The sequence below is a fragment of the Ctenopharyngodon idella genome, chromosome 13, assembly GCF_019924925.1.
Source record: "Ctenopharyngodon idella isolate HZGC_01 chromosome 13, HZGC01, whole genome shotgun sequence".
Classification (NCBI taxonomy): domain Eukaryota; kingdom Metazoa; phylum Chordata; class Actinopteri; order Cypriniformes; family Xenocyprididae; genus Ctenopharyngodon; species Ctenopharyngodon idella.
Window position 1 is genome coordinate 1,749,280 of NC_067232.1, and position 14,853 is coordinate 1,764,132.

Here is a 14,853-nt window from a genome sequence, read left to right on the forward strand (position 1 = left end):
ATTTGTTTACTACGATACAAATACCATCAGCAGTTTGACCTGTAGCTTGACTGGTTGACTCATTTTCATGACCGTCAGACTCTATCCACCTGCATTGTCTGCTTGCAGCTGCAGTGTTTTCTGAGAACTGTGTAGCATTTTTAGCTTAACAGTTTATTAATAATTATTATTTTATATTGTTGCTGCTGCTGCTGTTGTTGTTATTGTCCATGCATAATGAAGCATGAATATTATTTTATTCATGATTCTTATTATAATCTCATATATCATTATTATAGTTTTATTTCTTAAATGAAATATAAATATTACTTAAAAAATTGTGATTCTTATATTACCATGCAGTATGTCATATTATTAAACTTTTATTAATGTGTATAATTTGCAAAACATTATTAGTCTTCAGTCAGGGTTATTTTCGTAAAATAAAACCATAAAAAGCATGTTCATTACTTAAAATAAAATAAACATTAACTGAAATAAAATATATACTTACATTTTTTTTAACGATAGTTTGTGTGTATTGTTGCTGTTTGAGCATAAACATCATCTGCAAAGTTACGACGCTCAAAGTTCAATTTAAAGGGAGATATTTTCTTTTACAGAAATCTCTTTTTAAGGACAATAAACATACAATAAACGGCTGGTAGGGACTACAGTGAGCTTCTTCTACAGTTGCGTTCTAAAAGTTTTAACTTCTTCCTGAGTCTCTCCATCAGTGTCCGACTCCGGTTTGAACAATGTAAGGCTGAACACTGTTACTGACAATTGTCATTTTGGCTGCGTGAGATTCTCCAGCTTTGTTGTTGTTGAGCAACCAAAGAACAAGCTGTTAAAGCTCCACCCTCTTTTGGAAAGGGGGCCGGGAGCAGCAACTCATTTACATTTAAAGGGACACGCACAAAAACGGCTTGTTTTTGCTCACACACAAAAATGGGTAAATTTGACAAGCTATAATAAATGATCTGTGGGGGTATTTTGAGCTGAAACTTCACAGACACATTCCGGAAACACCAGAGACTTTTACATTGTAGGGTCATTATAGGTCCCCTGTAGGTCCCCTTTAATAAAAACTATATAGACATTAAAAAAACTAATAAAAATGACAGAAATGCAACAAAACAACTAAAACTTTAAATAAAATTGAAATAAAAACTGCTGTAAAAATAAAATCTAATTCAAAATATTAAAAACTGTAATAGCATGTCAATAATCAGTCCTTAATACAAACAGCTAATTTATTATTGTTGTTATTATATTTATTATTTTTTCTATTATATTTAAGGGTTGCTGTTTTATCGATATGCATTTGCATATGCATTTATGTTTAAAATAGAGATCTGTTTTTTTTTAGTTTTTTTTTTATGTTTTTCATTTACCTGCGTTAAGATGTAAGAAAGGTATTTGGGAAACACAGACTTTCATAGACACACGCACACACACACACTCACACACACACACACACACACACACAGGCTTGCTCACAATTGCACACTTCAGTGCCCCATACAGTATCTGGAGGGAGGCCCTGGGTGATGCATGCGTGATCCACTCAGAATCAGTGTGCCACCTGGTGTCTGGCAGAGGAACTGCAGCCTTTCTTCAGCGCCCTAATTTCCCCCAGCACAGACTTGCCTTTGTCCATTTCTGTGTCAGATGTATTGCATCCTCTAAGGAGGTTCTTTGTAATTAGACAGTTTTAAAATGAAAACAAATCGATTTTCTATTCCAGGCGTTACGTTTTTTTTTTGGGTTTTTTTTTCATGATTGTTTAAAATAGTACATGGTGATTTACAAAGTATGTCTTTATTAAATTTGCTAGAGGTTTTAAATGTCCACAGAGAAGACTAAAATTTTCACTGTGTGTAATTACTGCATAATCTCCCCATGGAGACGTGAAAAAAAAAACACAATCATTCCAGTATTACTTTCTTATTCTCTGAAGAACTGCATTTTGGCAGCAGAATGCAATTTGCTGTTAAATGAGGATAAAACCTTCTGGGGAAATCTGAGCATGTGTCAACCTCTCTCTCTTTTCTCTTTCTCTCTTTTCAGGAAGATCCACGCTTAAAGTATCCCGTTCACATGAGGACAAAAGCATCCCTAGACCCTGGCGACCTCGGCCCACTTCCTGTGAGTATAAAAAGAGTGGTGTTGAGCATTATTACCCACAATTCCAAGCTCTTTCAACAGCCTCGCCCGACGTGTGTCCTTGTTTGTAGCTCGGCAATGCACGATCATGAAAACAACAGCCATATCACACAAGAATCGCGAAACTAATTCAATCTGCAAAGCAAAAAATAGGATTAAGTCTGACAAAACAGCTGCAACGAATGACACAACAACAGGAATTTGGCTGTGGTGTTTCATGGATTTCTTTGTTGATAAACTACATTCTCAAGCCTAGTTATTTAACATTGACACACAGAACAATGCTACAAAAATCTGACAGTGGATTAGCTCATCTGAGTTAATTTCTTTTTTGTTTACCTATAATGCAACTTGTCCAAGAACAGCCCTAAAGTCTGGCCTCGACAGGCGCCAAAATTGCCTTTGGCAAGTCAATGCAATGCTCGTGAGTTGGCTGGTAACTTTATAAGGAACTGCAACATTACTCACAATAACAGTGATATGCAAGATTCAAATCAGACACAAAGCATTTACTAAAGAAAGCAGCTGTTGTGACTTGTGTAGCGAAGTTATGTTTTTTTTCTTCAGAACTCCGAGGCACTATACAGTGCACAGCATAAACGAGTACACCCCCTCTGAAAACTTCTGAAAGTCAGCAATTACTCAATTACTTAGAAGACATGTTAGGGTTCTTTAGAGATATAATGTTCCAGCAAGTCTGCTTCATCAATTACCAAAGAAGCATGTCAAAATTATTCAGGAAAATAAGATTTTCTTATCAAGGTGATAAAATGTTGTGTAGCAAAAATGAGTACACCCTCCTAAAAGTTACTAAATAAAACGAAATAAAAATTTTCTGGTGTAAGTTTAAGGCAATGTTTGATCAACAGGTAAGTATGTTGAACCAAAACATTTAAAGAGAAGTAATTTCTTGACAATTAAAAGTGTTATATAGCTCACTGAATCATTCTCAGACTTAATGCTGACAACAATGGAACCACTTGGGAGAGAACTGTCAGGAGACTTATTTCTTAGCACAAAAGAGGACAGTGATACAAGAGGATTACCAAATCATTGTTTTAAGTGTGAAAATATAGCAAAAGTAACACAGAAATTCAAAAACAATGGACTTGTGACAAGGCCCCTGAAATAATCAGGCCTTCATTTTAAACTTTCATTAAGTGATGAGGGATTTTTTTGCTAGACAAAGAGCAGGAGAAATACCAAGCGAGTGTCTCAGAGCCAGCAAAAGCTATGAAAAGAGTGACTGTTTATCTCACAGTGTAAGATGCCGCCTGCAGAAATGACATGCATGGTTGTTATTCTCACTGGAACTGCCTACTGTAGCCAAAGCACAATAAAGTCAGTTAGCCATTTCCAAAGCCCATATTTACAAAATATAGATTCTGGGAATCAATACTCTGGTCTCATGAGACCAAATCAATCATTTTGGATCTAACAGCATCCAAAATGTTATGGTGTTGCTAGAGGAGGAGTACAGTGAGAAGTGCCTGGTTCCCACAGTAAAGTTCAGTGGTAGTAAAGCTCTTATATAGGGATGTATTAGTGCTGAAGGTGTGAGGGAGTTGTCCTTTATCAATGCTGTCATGAATTTCCACACCACTGTGTAATTTAATACACAAACTTGAAACAGAAGATGTTACCCTTTCCTCATTCCCTGCATTGTTGGGCATTTTTTCAACATGATAATGAGGATATGCATTCTCCCAAGGTGAAAAACCTTCTGTGGACATGTATTGCACTCAGTCTTAACACTCTTGAGCGCCTGTGGAGGATTCTGTAGAGACGAGTTGAGCAACACTCCCCATTAAAGATCAGGGCATGTAAGGAGCTCATCATCTAGGAGGTAAACAGGACAGATGTGACAATTTGTCATGAACTTGTACACTCCGTGCCAAGAAGGGTCAGAGCAGTATATTCAAAATTATGGAGGGCATACTAAGTACTAGAATATTATACATTTGTTGAATTAAATCTAGGGTGTACTCATTTCTGCAATCCTTAATTTAAACAATTGGCTAATTTACTTATTTTATGGCTATTAATGACATATATTTCTCAGTTTTTATTATGTATATGTTTAATACATTTTAGTTTTGCCATCTTTCTATGAATTGTATTAGTGATCATAAAGAAAATACTTCTTTTGTATTTGTTCAGACGGGGTGTACTCATTTATGCTGTGCACTGTAGGTGAAATGTTCCCCACATTAAGCCAATAAAAATAGAAATATGAGAAGCAAAATTACGTTTCATGTCTGCACATTTTTACGACAAGTCTGATTTCACCTCAGAGCCTGGCTTATCATAAGAACCTTTTGCAAATATGCAAAAAATAAATAAATAAAACATTCAAAATAAACTCATAAATATTCTAAATAATAAATAATACTGTTGATGATGTAAAGCAAAAATATATATTTTTATTTAAAGTAATGTTTATATTTATAAATTAAAAAACATAGAAATGAATTTGAACTCTGGAAATAATGCATCCCTGGTGATTCTGTTGCACACAATTATCAACAATGAGCACTTTCATTTCACTTTTTTATGTATGTTTGAGAACGGTTAGTTTTTTGACGCATCTTTCATTAAGTAAGTGTTGATGCATCTTGCATAAGATTTTAAAGAAACCTTGGAAAGATTTTTTTTTTTTTTTTTTCTTCACCTTGGAAACTGACTTAGATGCTGGTGTTTGGTAATCGCACCTTCTCTTCTCAGGTTTTCAGTGGGAATATGTGCCAGGAACTAATGGGCTAGCAGGGACTTATCTAATAAATGTGTTTTCCTGCATGTTTTCATGTAATATTGAAATTTCCATACACATGCATATAAAGTAAAAGTACATTTAATATATGTAGAAACATGCATTTTTGTGGCTTAAAAACATTGATTTTTATTTTAAATATCATAGCAAATATCTAAGAATATACTTTTCCCTCTTCGTCCATCAGCTAATTATTTTAGTATTACAGTATTTATGTGCTATTTATTAATAATTTATATTGGCTTTTATTTTTATATTTTTAGTTTTCATTTTAAGTTTAGTTTGTTTTAGTAAATTTATGTACTTTTTTAATATATATTTTTTTTTTAATAAATGTATTTTTATTTGTTTTAGTAATTTTAGTTCTTCAATTATTTAACAATAAAAACAATGGTACATTAGCACATATTGTATATGATTTTTCTTTTTTAAACGCTATATAAATGATTCCTTCTGCATTTACTGTAGTGCTGCTGTCTCACAAGCTGGTGGTGTGTGTGTGTGTGTGTGTGTGTGTGTGATTTCTCTCTGGTCTTTCGGTGGCGTGGGGGAACGTGGTGCGCTCGATGCTGTTTGTGGCAGAATCTTCCAGAGGAGGTCGGTCCTCTCTCTGCCTGCGTGTTTACCTGCCTGCCCACCGCCCTCTGACCTCCGACCTCTCCACCCCTTCTTTTCATTGCTGGCATGGATGACTGTCTGTTTTTCCCTTCTGTTTTACTCCCTCTTTCACTCTTTCTGTCAGTCGTCTTTGTCAGTATTTGCTTTTCTTGTATTGATTTTTTTTGGTCTGTTTTTATCAGTCCTTACACTCTCTCTATAGAGCTCAATATTGACTTCCCACTTTTTAGTGGCCTTGGTTCCAGAAGTATTTTTTCCCATTCATTTTCATCATCAGGATCTCAGTAAATCCCATTAATTATTGTGAATAATGTAAGTAAGTAATCTAGGTTTTTGTGTACTTTTAATACATTTATTGTCATTGTCTGTTTTTGTCTAGTGCTACAACATCAGATATCTAATATTACCTAGATTCTGCTAGCCTGCCTGATTAACATTTCTTTGGTAACTTCTCTGATAGTGGATAGTGTTATACTTCACTGGGAATTTGCCAATTAAATATTATCTTTCAAATTTTTTTTATCAAATTAAAATATTTAAATCAATTTAGCACCTTTTTTAATTTAAGTGGTAAATGAATTTTCAACAAAATAAAGGTTCTTGGTTTGCAACCCACCAGATAAGAACCATTGCACTGATGGTATATGCTAATGTAAAAGCTACACTCACTTTACAATCCCAGAAATCTTAGTAGGTGTTTTGAAAGATGTTGTTACTAAACTTACTAACCCTAACCTTGAGATTTTCAATGGGATTTTTACTTCAAGAACCTTTCTATTAAGCTCTGTTTGTTCTTTTTCTGTCTCTCTTCATCTGTCTTTGTCATTCCTCCTGTGTACTGTTTGTCTCTATTTTTCTTTCTTTATATTTCTCTCTGCATGTATCTCTTTCTGGTTGTGTTGACCATCCATCCATCCATCCATTGTGTGCGTCCATCCGTCCATCCATCCATTGTGTGCATCCGTCCATCCATCCAACCATTGCATGCGTCCATCCCTCCATGGTGTGCATCCATCCAACCACCGTGTACATCCATCCATCTATCCATCCATCCATCCATCCATCGCGTTCATCCATCCATCCATCCCTCTATCATGTGCATCCATCCATCCATCCATCCATCGTGTGCATTCATCCATTGCATGCGTCCATCCATCCATCCAACCATCACGTGCATCCATCCAACCATTGCGTGCATCCATCGCATCCATCCATCCATCCATTTCATGCATTAATCCATCTATTCATCCATCCATCGCGTGCATGCTGTGCTTCATTCGATACCAGTTTTGGTTGATGCCCCTTCAGCACGAGAGCCATGGTGTTGCACCTGTCTTCAGTGCTGGCTCACAGTCTCTCAGTCGTGAACGAAGGTCTTGTCTCCTCTCCGGATCCCGTGTGTGGGTCGTTAAACAGCTTCCCTTGATGTTGTGGGTTATGAATTGTTGGATGTGTCTCCCTGGCTGTGATTTTTGTCAGGCCTGGCAGTTGCCCGTGATGTTGGTATCGGCGTTGGTTTGCAGGGGTCTCCGCTCTCAAAAGAGGGGCAGTATGTGAATGCGAGTGTGTGTGTTTGTCAGAGCGAGAGTGAATAAACAAGCTCTCTTCTGCATGCCAGTGGAACCCTGTCATGGAAGCTCTCCCACACTGAACAGAGGAATCTTCATATCTTTCTATTCCTTCCTCCCGTCACATTATCTGTTATAGTTGTTGTGTTGGTGTATGAGTGGTTTATTAGGACTGGTGGTCTCTCCTGGTTTTAACATTTAACATCTCAACTTTCTCTCTCTCTCTGAATCTCCACAGCCTGGGTGGGAGGAACGAGTGCACGCAGATGGAAGAACCTTTTACATTGACCACAGTAAGGACACTTATTTGTTGACAGAATAACTAGACACATTTGGAGTAGGGGATTATAAATTGCGGACCTGTGTGTGTGTGTGTGTGTGTATATATATATATATATATATTTTATATATATATATATATATATATATATATATATATATATATATATATATATATATGAGATAAAGATCTACACATCACTATATACTTTGAAGTGCAGCCTATTTGCTGTCTACTGTTGAGAATAATCCCACCTCACCTTCTGTTATGCACATACAGTAGCAGGTTCGAGTCACAGATATGCTCTCAAGTTTCTGTTTGTTATTTTGTTTCTTTATTCTGTGCTATGTGATCAATAACAATTTAGTTGTTTAAGGTAACACGAGTTGTGAGATCATTTTACGCATACATCATTAAACTCGGATATGCCTTCGGTGTCCGTCCCTGTCGCACTCCACAACACAGGTGTGTTCAACCCCTGCTGAATCTGCTGCTACGGTCGATACACACCTGTTCTGTTTGTCAGCTACACACATTCACAAACGACCTCTAGCCATGTCCAGTATTGGGTGCAGTGCCTTCTGTTGAACCACCTCGTTGAAAGTTTGTTCAATTAGAATTTGGCCTTAAATTAAGCATACTTTTTTCTGCAAATGTAATCTGTATCAAATAGCACTGAAAAAGATGAACAAAAAAAAGACAAATTATAAATGCTTAAAGGGTTAGTTCACCCAAAAATGAAAATTCTGTCATTAATTACTCACCCTCATGTCGTTCCACACCCGTAAGACCTTTGTTCATCTTCGGAACACAAATTAGGTATGTTTTGGTGAAATACAATGGCTCAGTGAGGCCTGCATTGACAGCAAGATAATTAACACTTTCAGATGCCCAGAAAGCTACTAAAGACATATTTAAAACAGTTCATGTGACTACAGTGGTTCAGCCTTAATGTTATGAAGCGACGAGAATACTTTTTTCTGTGCACCAAAAAAACTAAATAATGACTTTATTTATTATTTGGCAGTTTGATACACGCTCTGATCCACTGATTCGAAACAAAAGATTCGTAAAGCTTCGAAGCTTCATGAAGCAGTGTGCTGAAATCGCCCATCACTAGATGTTGTTGAATAAAGTCATTATTTAGTTTTTTTGGCGCATAAAAAGTATTCTCGTCGCTTCATAACATTAAGGTTGAACCACTGTAGTCACATGAACTGTTTTAAATATGTCTTTAGTAGCTTTCTGGGCATTGAAAGTGTTAATTATCTTGCTGGCAATGCAGGCCTCACTGAGCCATCGGATTTCATCAAAAATATCTTAATTTGTGTTCTGAAGATGAACGAAGGTCTTACGGGTGTGGAACGACATGAGGGTGAGTAATTAATGACAGAATTTTCATTTTTGGGTGAACTAACCCTTTAAAGAAACCGTTCGAAAAATAGCTATAAAAAAGATTTTTTAAATGTTTTTGAAAAGCTGCATTTATTTAATCAAAAATACAGTAGAAATAGTAACAAAGTGGGCTTATAAAATTTCTCTTCTCCCCCTCAGACACCAAAAAAACACAGTGGGAAGACCCTCGCCTCCAGAGTCCTGCCATAACTGGACCCGTGAGTGTGCTTTTATTCTCTGTCACAACCTTTCTCTTTATATATATACATATACATATGACCTCTCCAGATTCTGTTCTTGACAGATTTTGTGAGAATCATAAAAATATACTTATCAAACATTCTTTTGAAAGCATCATTTCTGATCTATCACAAACTCATGTTTGATTTCTTGCCCGTCCTGTGATATACGTTGTTACCCTGATGTTAAATGTATTTGTTTGTTTATTTGCTTGTCTTCTTTTAGGCGGTGCCGTATTCTAGAGAATTCAAGCAGAAGTATGACTACTTCAGAAAGAAGCTAAAGAAACCGGTAAGAAATGAAGCGTTTTCAGAGACACTGCTGTGAGCTCTGTCCTGTCACATACTGTATTCCTAGACACACTAATTTATTCTGTGTGAAATCCTTGTCGAGGAGTGAAGGTTTTTTTCTGTTGGGTGTTAAATTGTTCTTCGCACGACAGAAACACAGCCGTTTACAGTACTGTGATTGTTTCAGGCATTAATGTTAAGTTGAGATGTTAAAATGGCGTATTATTTTGTGGTTTTTAATCATCTAATAAATTCCAGGATGTAATTTTATGATATGTTCTGTCTTGTCTTGTTCTCTCCTGCAGGCAGATATTCCGAATCGCTTTGAGATGAAGCTGCACAGGAATAACATCTTCGAGGAGTCATACAGACGGATCATGTCCTTGAAGAGACCCGACAGCCTAAAGGCCCGTCTGTGGATTGAGTTTGAATCGGAGAAAGGCCTGGACTATGGGGGCGTGGCCAGAGAATGGTTCTTCCTGCTGTCCAAGGAGATGTTTAACCCTTATTATGGGCTGTTTGAGTACTCAGCCACGTAAGTGTTCTGTGTGTTTGTGCACTACAGTTTTGTGTTGTCAAATTGCGTAAATCCGAAACTCTCACCTCCACTTCTCACCTCGTATCCATATCCTGTTTTACTCTGTATCCCTGAGGCTTTATTCTAACTGTCTATCTGACTATCTATCTGTCCGCCTGTCTGTCTATCTATCCGTCTGCCTGTCTGTCTATCTATCTATCTATCTATCTATCTATCTATCTATCTATCTGTCTGTCTGTCTGTCTGTCTGTCTGTCTGACTATCTATCTATCTATTTATCTGTCTATCCGTCTATCTATCTATCTATCTATCTATCTATCTATCTATCTATCTATCTATCTGTCTATCTGTCTATCTGTCTATCTATCCGTCTGTCTGTCTGTCTATCTGACTGTCTGTCTGACTGTCTGACTATATATCTGTCTGTCTATCTATCTATCTATCTATCTATCTATCTATCTATCTATCCTTCTGTCTGACTGTCTCTGTCTGTCTGACTATCTGTCTGTCTGTCTCTGACTATCTATCTATCTATCCATCTGTCTATCTATCCATCTCTCTGTCTGTCTATCCGTCTGTCTGTCTGTCTGTCTATCTTTCTATCTATCCATCTGACTATCTATCTGTCTGTCTGTCTGACTGTCTATCTGTCCATCTGTCTATCCGTCCATCTGTCTGTCTGTCTGTCTGTCTGTCTATCTATCTATCTATCTATCTATCTATCTATCTATCTATCTATCTATCTGTCTGTCTGTCTGTCTGTCTGTCTGTCTGTCTGTCTGTCTGTCTGTCTGTCTGTCTGTCTGTCTATCTGTCTGTCTGACTATCTATATCTATCTGTCTGTCTTGTCTGTCTGTCTATCTATCTGTTAATCTGTTTGTCTGTACTGTACTGTTGTTCTGAAAGACATAAAGCAATTACTGTATTACAGAGCTGGTCTGTTATCTTGTTAGATCTCTCCCACTGACACTCATTAGAACACACAGCAGAGCTGGCATCATAATTCATTCATTTAAAATCTCCCATCTGTCTGTCTGCAGAGATAACTACACCCTTCAGATCAATCCAAACTCTGGCCTCTGTAATGAGGATCACCTCTCATACTTCAAGTTCATCGGTCGGGTGGCTGGCATGGCTGTGTATCACGGCAAGCTGTTGGATGGTACGTAAGTTGGGGACCTTCAAGAGCCAATGAGAAGCTTTTTCATGTGACATTTTCTTTCATTTTATTGTTCACTTTTGATAATTATCATGTAATTAGCTTTTGTTTTGGGGTTTGGTTTGATTTGATTTGTAGTTTCTTTCCCCTGTTAAAAACAGAAATGTGTTGTTCTTGTTTGTTTTTCAGGTTTCTTTATTCGACCGTTCTATAAAATGATGCTGGGCAAACAGATCACACTGAATGATATGGAGTCAGTGGTGCGTTAACACACACATAGACCATTTTTAAGGGATAACCCATAGCAGCACAATGCAAAAACTTCATAAAACTGATTTCTCATTGAAATGTTGGGATACACAAGGTGTCCTCGTAACAATGTAATTATGCATTTAAGTACTGAGTAATATTAATTGTCTGCATGTACTTACTATAGGGTTAGGATTAGATTAGGTTTGGTTTAGGGTTAGTTGCTTGTAATTATACATAATTTACTGTTATTACTATAGTAACTACATGTAACGTGTAACAAAGACACTAAAGTAAAAAAAGTGTGGAGTAATATTACATGTACTTACTATAAGATTAGGATTAGGGTTTGATTTAGGGTTAGTTGCATGTAATTATGCACAATAGTTATTACTGTGTTATCAAATGTTGTTTAGAGGCGTTGTTTACAATAAGTTAATAATGTATCTATATACTTATGTTTTATGTTCATGCACAACATGTAGGACAGTGAATACTACAACTCTCTAAAGTGGATTCTGGAAAACGACCCCACAGAACTGGATTTGCGGTTCTGCATTGATGAGGACAACTTTGGACAGGTAACACACCACAATGTTTCTAAATGTCTGTGTTTATTATAGATTTCATTTCATTTTAGTCATATATGTAATTGTAATATTTTTTTGTTCATGTTTTGTATATATATATATATATATATATTTATAGACATATCAGGTGGATTTGAAGCCAAGCGGATCAGACATGGTTGTAACCAATGACAACAAAAAAGAATACATAGAGTGAGTTTCTGTTTTGCTATTTATGTAAAATCTTACATATGGCATCGTATACTAACAATGTCTTTTATTTTTTTTGGCTCTGCACAGCCTGGTGATTCAGTGGCGGTTTGTGAACAGGGTGCAGAAACAGATGAACGCCTTTTTGGAAGTACGTGATCAAATTCTTCACACGATCAAACGTTATCTGAAATTCTAACTAATGCCACTAGGTGGTAGCAGAAGTTAGATTATTCCTAATGCCAGCATGCTATAATGACATGCAATTTTTGATCATGTTTCACAGGGATTCACCGAGCTCATTCCAATCGACTTGATAAAGATTTTTGACGAAAATGAACTGGAGGTAACAACATCCCACATACCCGTTTCTCAGTGTCTTCCGTTGTCATGGAGACTGCATCCTCCATGTCGAAGACTTTCATAGAATTATACATGCACACCTCATAAAAGTGCCAAAAAATGCTTGTTTTGTTGAATGAATCGTCTCTTCTCACATGAGCACGGGATAATGCGTTCATGTCCAGACTGTTGTTTGCATAGTGGGGGAAAGCTACACTTACAGTATGCCCGTCATTGTGGCAAATAAGAATAAACTAATAAAGAGAGGCATTGCAGTATATACCATGGTATAAATGTGGCATCCATTAGAGGTTCTGCCACTTTATTACCGCAGCGTATCCTCTGCATGATTTTAAAGATGTTTTTGTACTAATGCCTGATTTATAATTTATGAATAATGTTATTTCTTATATGTATATATATACTACCATTCTTTTTTTTTTTTTTTGTTACACGTTACATTGTACTTACTCAAGTAAGTACTGAGTAATATTAATTAAATACATGTACTTACTTTAGCATTTAGGATTAGGGTTTGGTTTAGCGTTAATTACTTTAAATTATGCATAATTTACTGTTATTACTATTGAAAGTACATGTAGTACCGTGTAACTACTTCACCTTAAAATAAAGTGTTACCATTTTTTTTTTTTTATTAATACTTATATTCAGCAAGGACACATTACATCGATCAAGTCACAGTAAAAACATAAGGTTACAAATGATTTGTTTCAAATAAATACTGTTATGTTGTAAATACTTATTTTTATTTTTATACTGTTATACTTATTTTTGATCAAGTAAATACAGCCTTGGTGAGCGTAAGAGACTTCTTTCAAAAAAATTTGCAAATTTTGTTTATGTAAATTCATATATATGCTTTCTGAAGTTCAGTAGCTCTGATCAGGAGGATGATGAGTGTGAAGATGTTGGTTGCTGTGTGTTAGTTTGTTTATTGTGCTATATTCTCTGTCTCCAGCTGCTGATGTGTGGTCTGGGAGATGTGGATGTCAATGATTGGAGGCAGCACACCGTTTATAAGAATGGCTACTGTCCTAATCACCCTGTGATCCAGTGGTTCTGGAAGGTATGTAGAAGCACATAGTCTGTTTTGTGTGTGCATCATAAGTTTGGATGCACCTACTAATTCGTTATTATTACTATTCTCCACATTTATAACAATTGTAAAAGTCATCTGAACTATGAAAAAAGTCACTGAAAGTCACTGGAAAAATGGTTAACAAGTCAAAACAATCTTATATTTTATGTTAGAGATTCACAATATAACTTTTGGCCCTCTAGCGGTTGAAAGACAAAACTGCATGCATTTTGCGGAAGAACATTGTTTTGGTTGTGCTTCGGCTCTGTGGCTGTGCGGATGAATATGACCCTTCACAATAGATAATGATTTACAATGAACTGTGTTAGAGAGTTATATATGACAGTTTATCTTTTCAATAAAATATCTTACTCAGCTGTTGAGTAATAAAAACACCATCTCCGTGTTGCTTTTACAACATTTGAAATCCCTCAGTTTTCGCCGAAAAGCCAAGCTAATGTTGATTCTTGTTTTATTACGAGCTCTGTTACATTTATTCTCTTTTTACCAGAGACTCTTCTCTGTTAAGCGGTTTAAAATGAGGGATTCCCTGGAGGTTGGAGATTTAGTGTGCTCCATGTCAACCTTTCTCGTTCCTTGTGACAACTAACCTATTCCACTCTCACACCTTACACGCATTAAAGTAGAGCAACTTTTCTCTATTTACAGATTTGACGAGACACACGCGGGCCAGTGACGTATGTGCGCAATTTCTCGTGAAAACAATCCTAACAGGTCTAAAATTATATAAACACTTATAATAGGTTTACCATTGTGAATCAGGGTAAGACAAAAACATGCGTTGGAAGAAGGATTGATGATGTATTGACTAATTATGAACAAAAAAAGTGACATGGTTTACCTTTAATGTAATGAGGTACATCCTGGGTTGCTTTTTAATCAGTATTAAAGCACACTTGTTGGCTGCTCAAACTAATGCATAAAAATAAAATGTTACTTTTGTAAAGAAATTTGTATTTTGGCATGAATGCATATTTAAATATACATATTTGAATGCATTTAAACAGTCCTTTTGATCAAAAGGTTTCAAATATCACGAGAAACAAATTAAGTCAAGTGTCAACTTTTGTATGCACAAGAGTGTGTCTGACCCTATGCCAAGTACACTGGGGGCAGTTACCGATCAAAGTCTGTTTGATGTGAGGCTCATCGAGTGTTTACTCTGATGAAAGAGTCACGGAGCGCATTAGGAACTTCTTATCAGCAGTCTGGAGCCAGACTTTCTACATACTTTCTAAATATCTGTTATTTCAGTTTATTTCAGTTGCAGTTGCTCAGCTGGCAAACAAATTTTTGAATGACAGTTGATGGAGAAAGATGCTTTTATGCCACAGAATGGTGTAGTTATGGCATCTA

General features: G+C 36.3%; 1 protein-coding gene across 18 annotated transcripts in view; it reads left to right on the top strand.

Annotated features, from left to right (window-relative positions):
* Nucleotides 1-14,853, top strand: part of LOC127524832 (E3 ubiquitin-protein ligase NEDD4-like) — an 83,462-nt gene that overhangs the window by 64,631 nt on the left and 3,978 nt on the right. For 14 of the 18 annotated variants that reach the window (XM_051916801.1, XM_051916802.1, XM_051916803.1 and 11 more), the window contains 13 exons: nucleotides 2,053-2,130; nucleotides 5,501-5,515; nucleotides 7,343-7,397; nucleotides 8,939-8,997; nucleotides 9,245-9,310; nucleotides 9,615-9,844; nucleotides 10,889-11,010; nucleotides 11,197-11,267; nucleotides 11,742-11,837; nucleotides 11,965-12,038; nucleotides 12,126-12,186; nucleotides 12,322-12,381; nucleotides 13,357-13,464. In XM_051916801.1, coding sequence (XP_051772761.1) covers nucleotides 2,053-2,130; nucleotides 5,501-5,515; nucleotides 7,343-7,397; nucleotides 8,939-8,997; nucleotides 9,245-9,310; nucleotides 9,615-9,844; nucleotides 10,889-11,010; nucleotides 11,197-11,267; nucleotides 11,742-11,837; nucleotides 11,965-12,038; nucleotides 12,126-12,186; nucleotides 12,322-12,381; nucleotides 13,357-13,464 — 1,095 coding nt within the window. The remainder of the gene's footprint in view (nucleotides 1-2,052; nucleotides 2,131-5,500; nucleotides 5,516-7,342; nucleotides 7,398-8,938; nucleotides 8,998-9,244; nucleotides 9,311-9,614; nucleotides 9,845-10,888; nucleotides 11,011-11,196; nucleotides 11,268-11,741; nucleotides 11,838-11,964; nucleotides 12,039-12,125; nucleotides 12,187-12,321; nucleotides 12,382-13,356; nucleotides 13,465-14,853) is intronic. The other 4 variants (XM_051916804.1, XM_051916805.1, XM_051916792.1 and 1 more) reach the window with 1 other exon arrangement.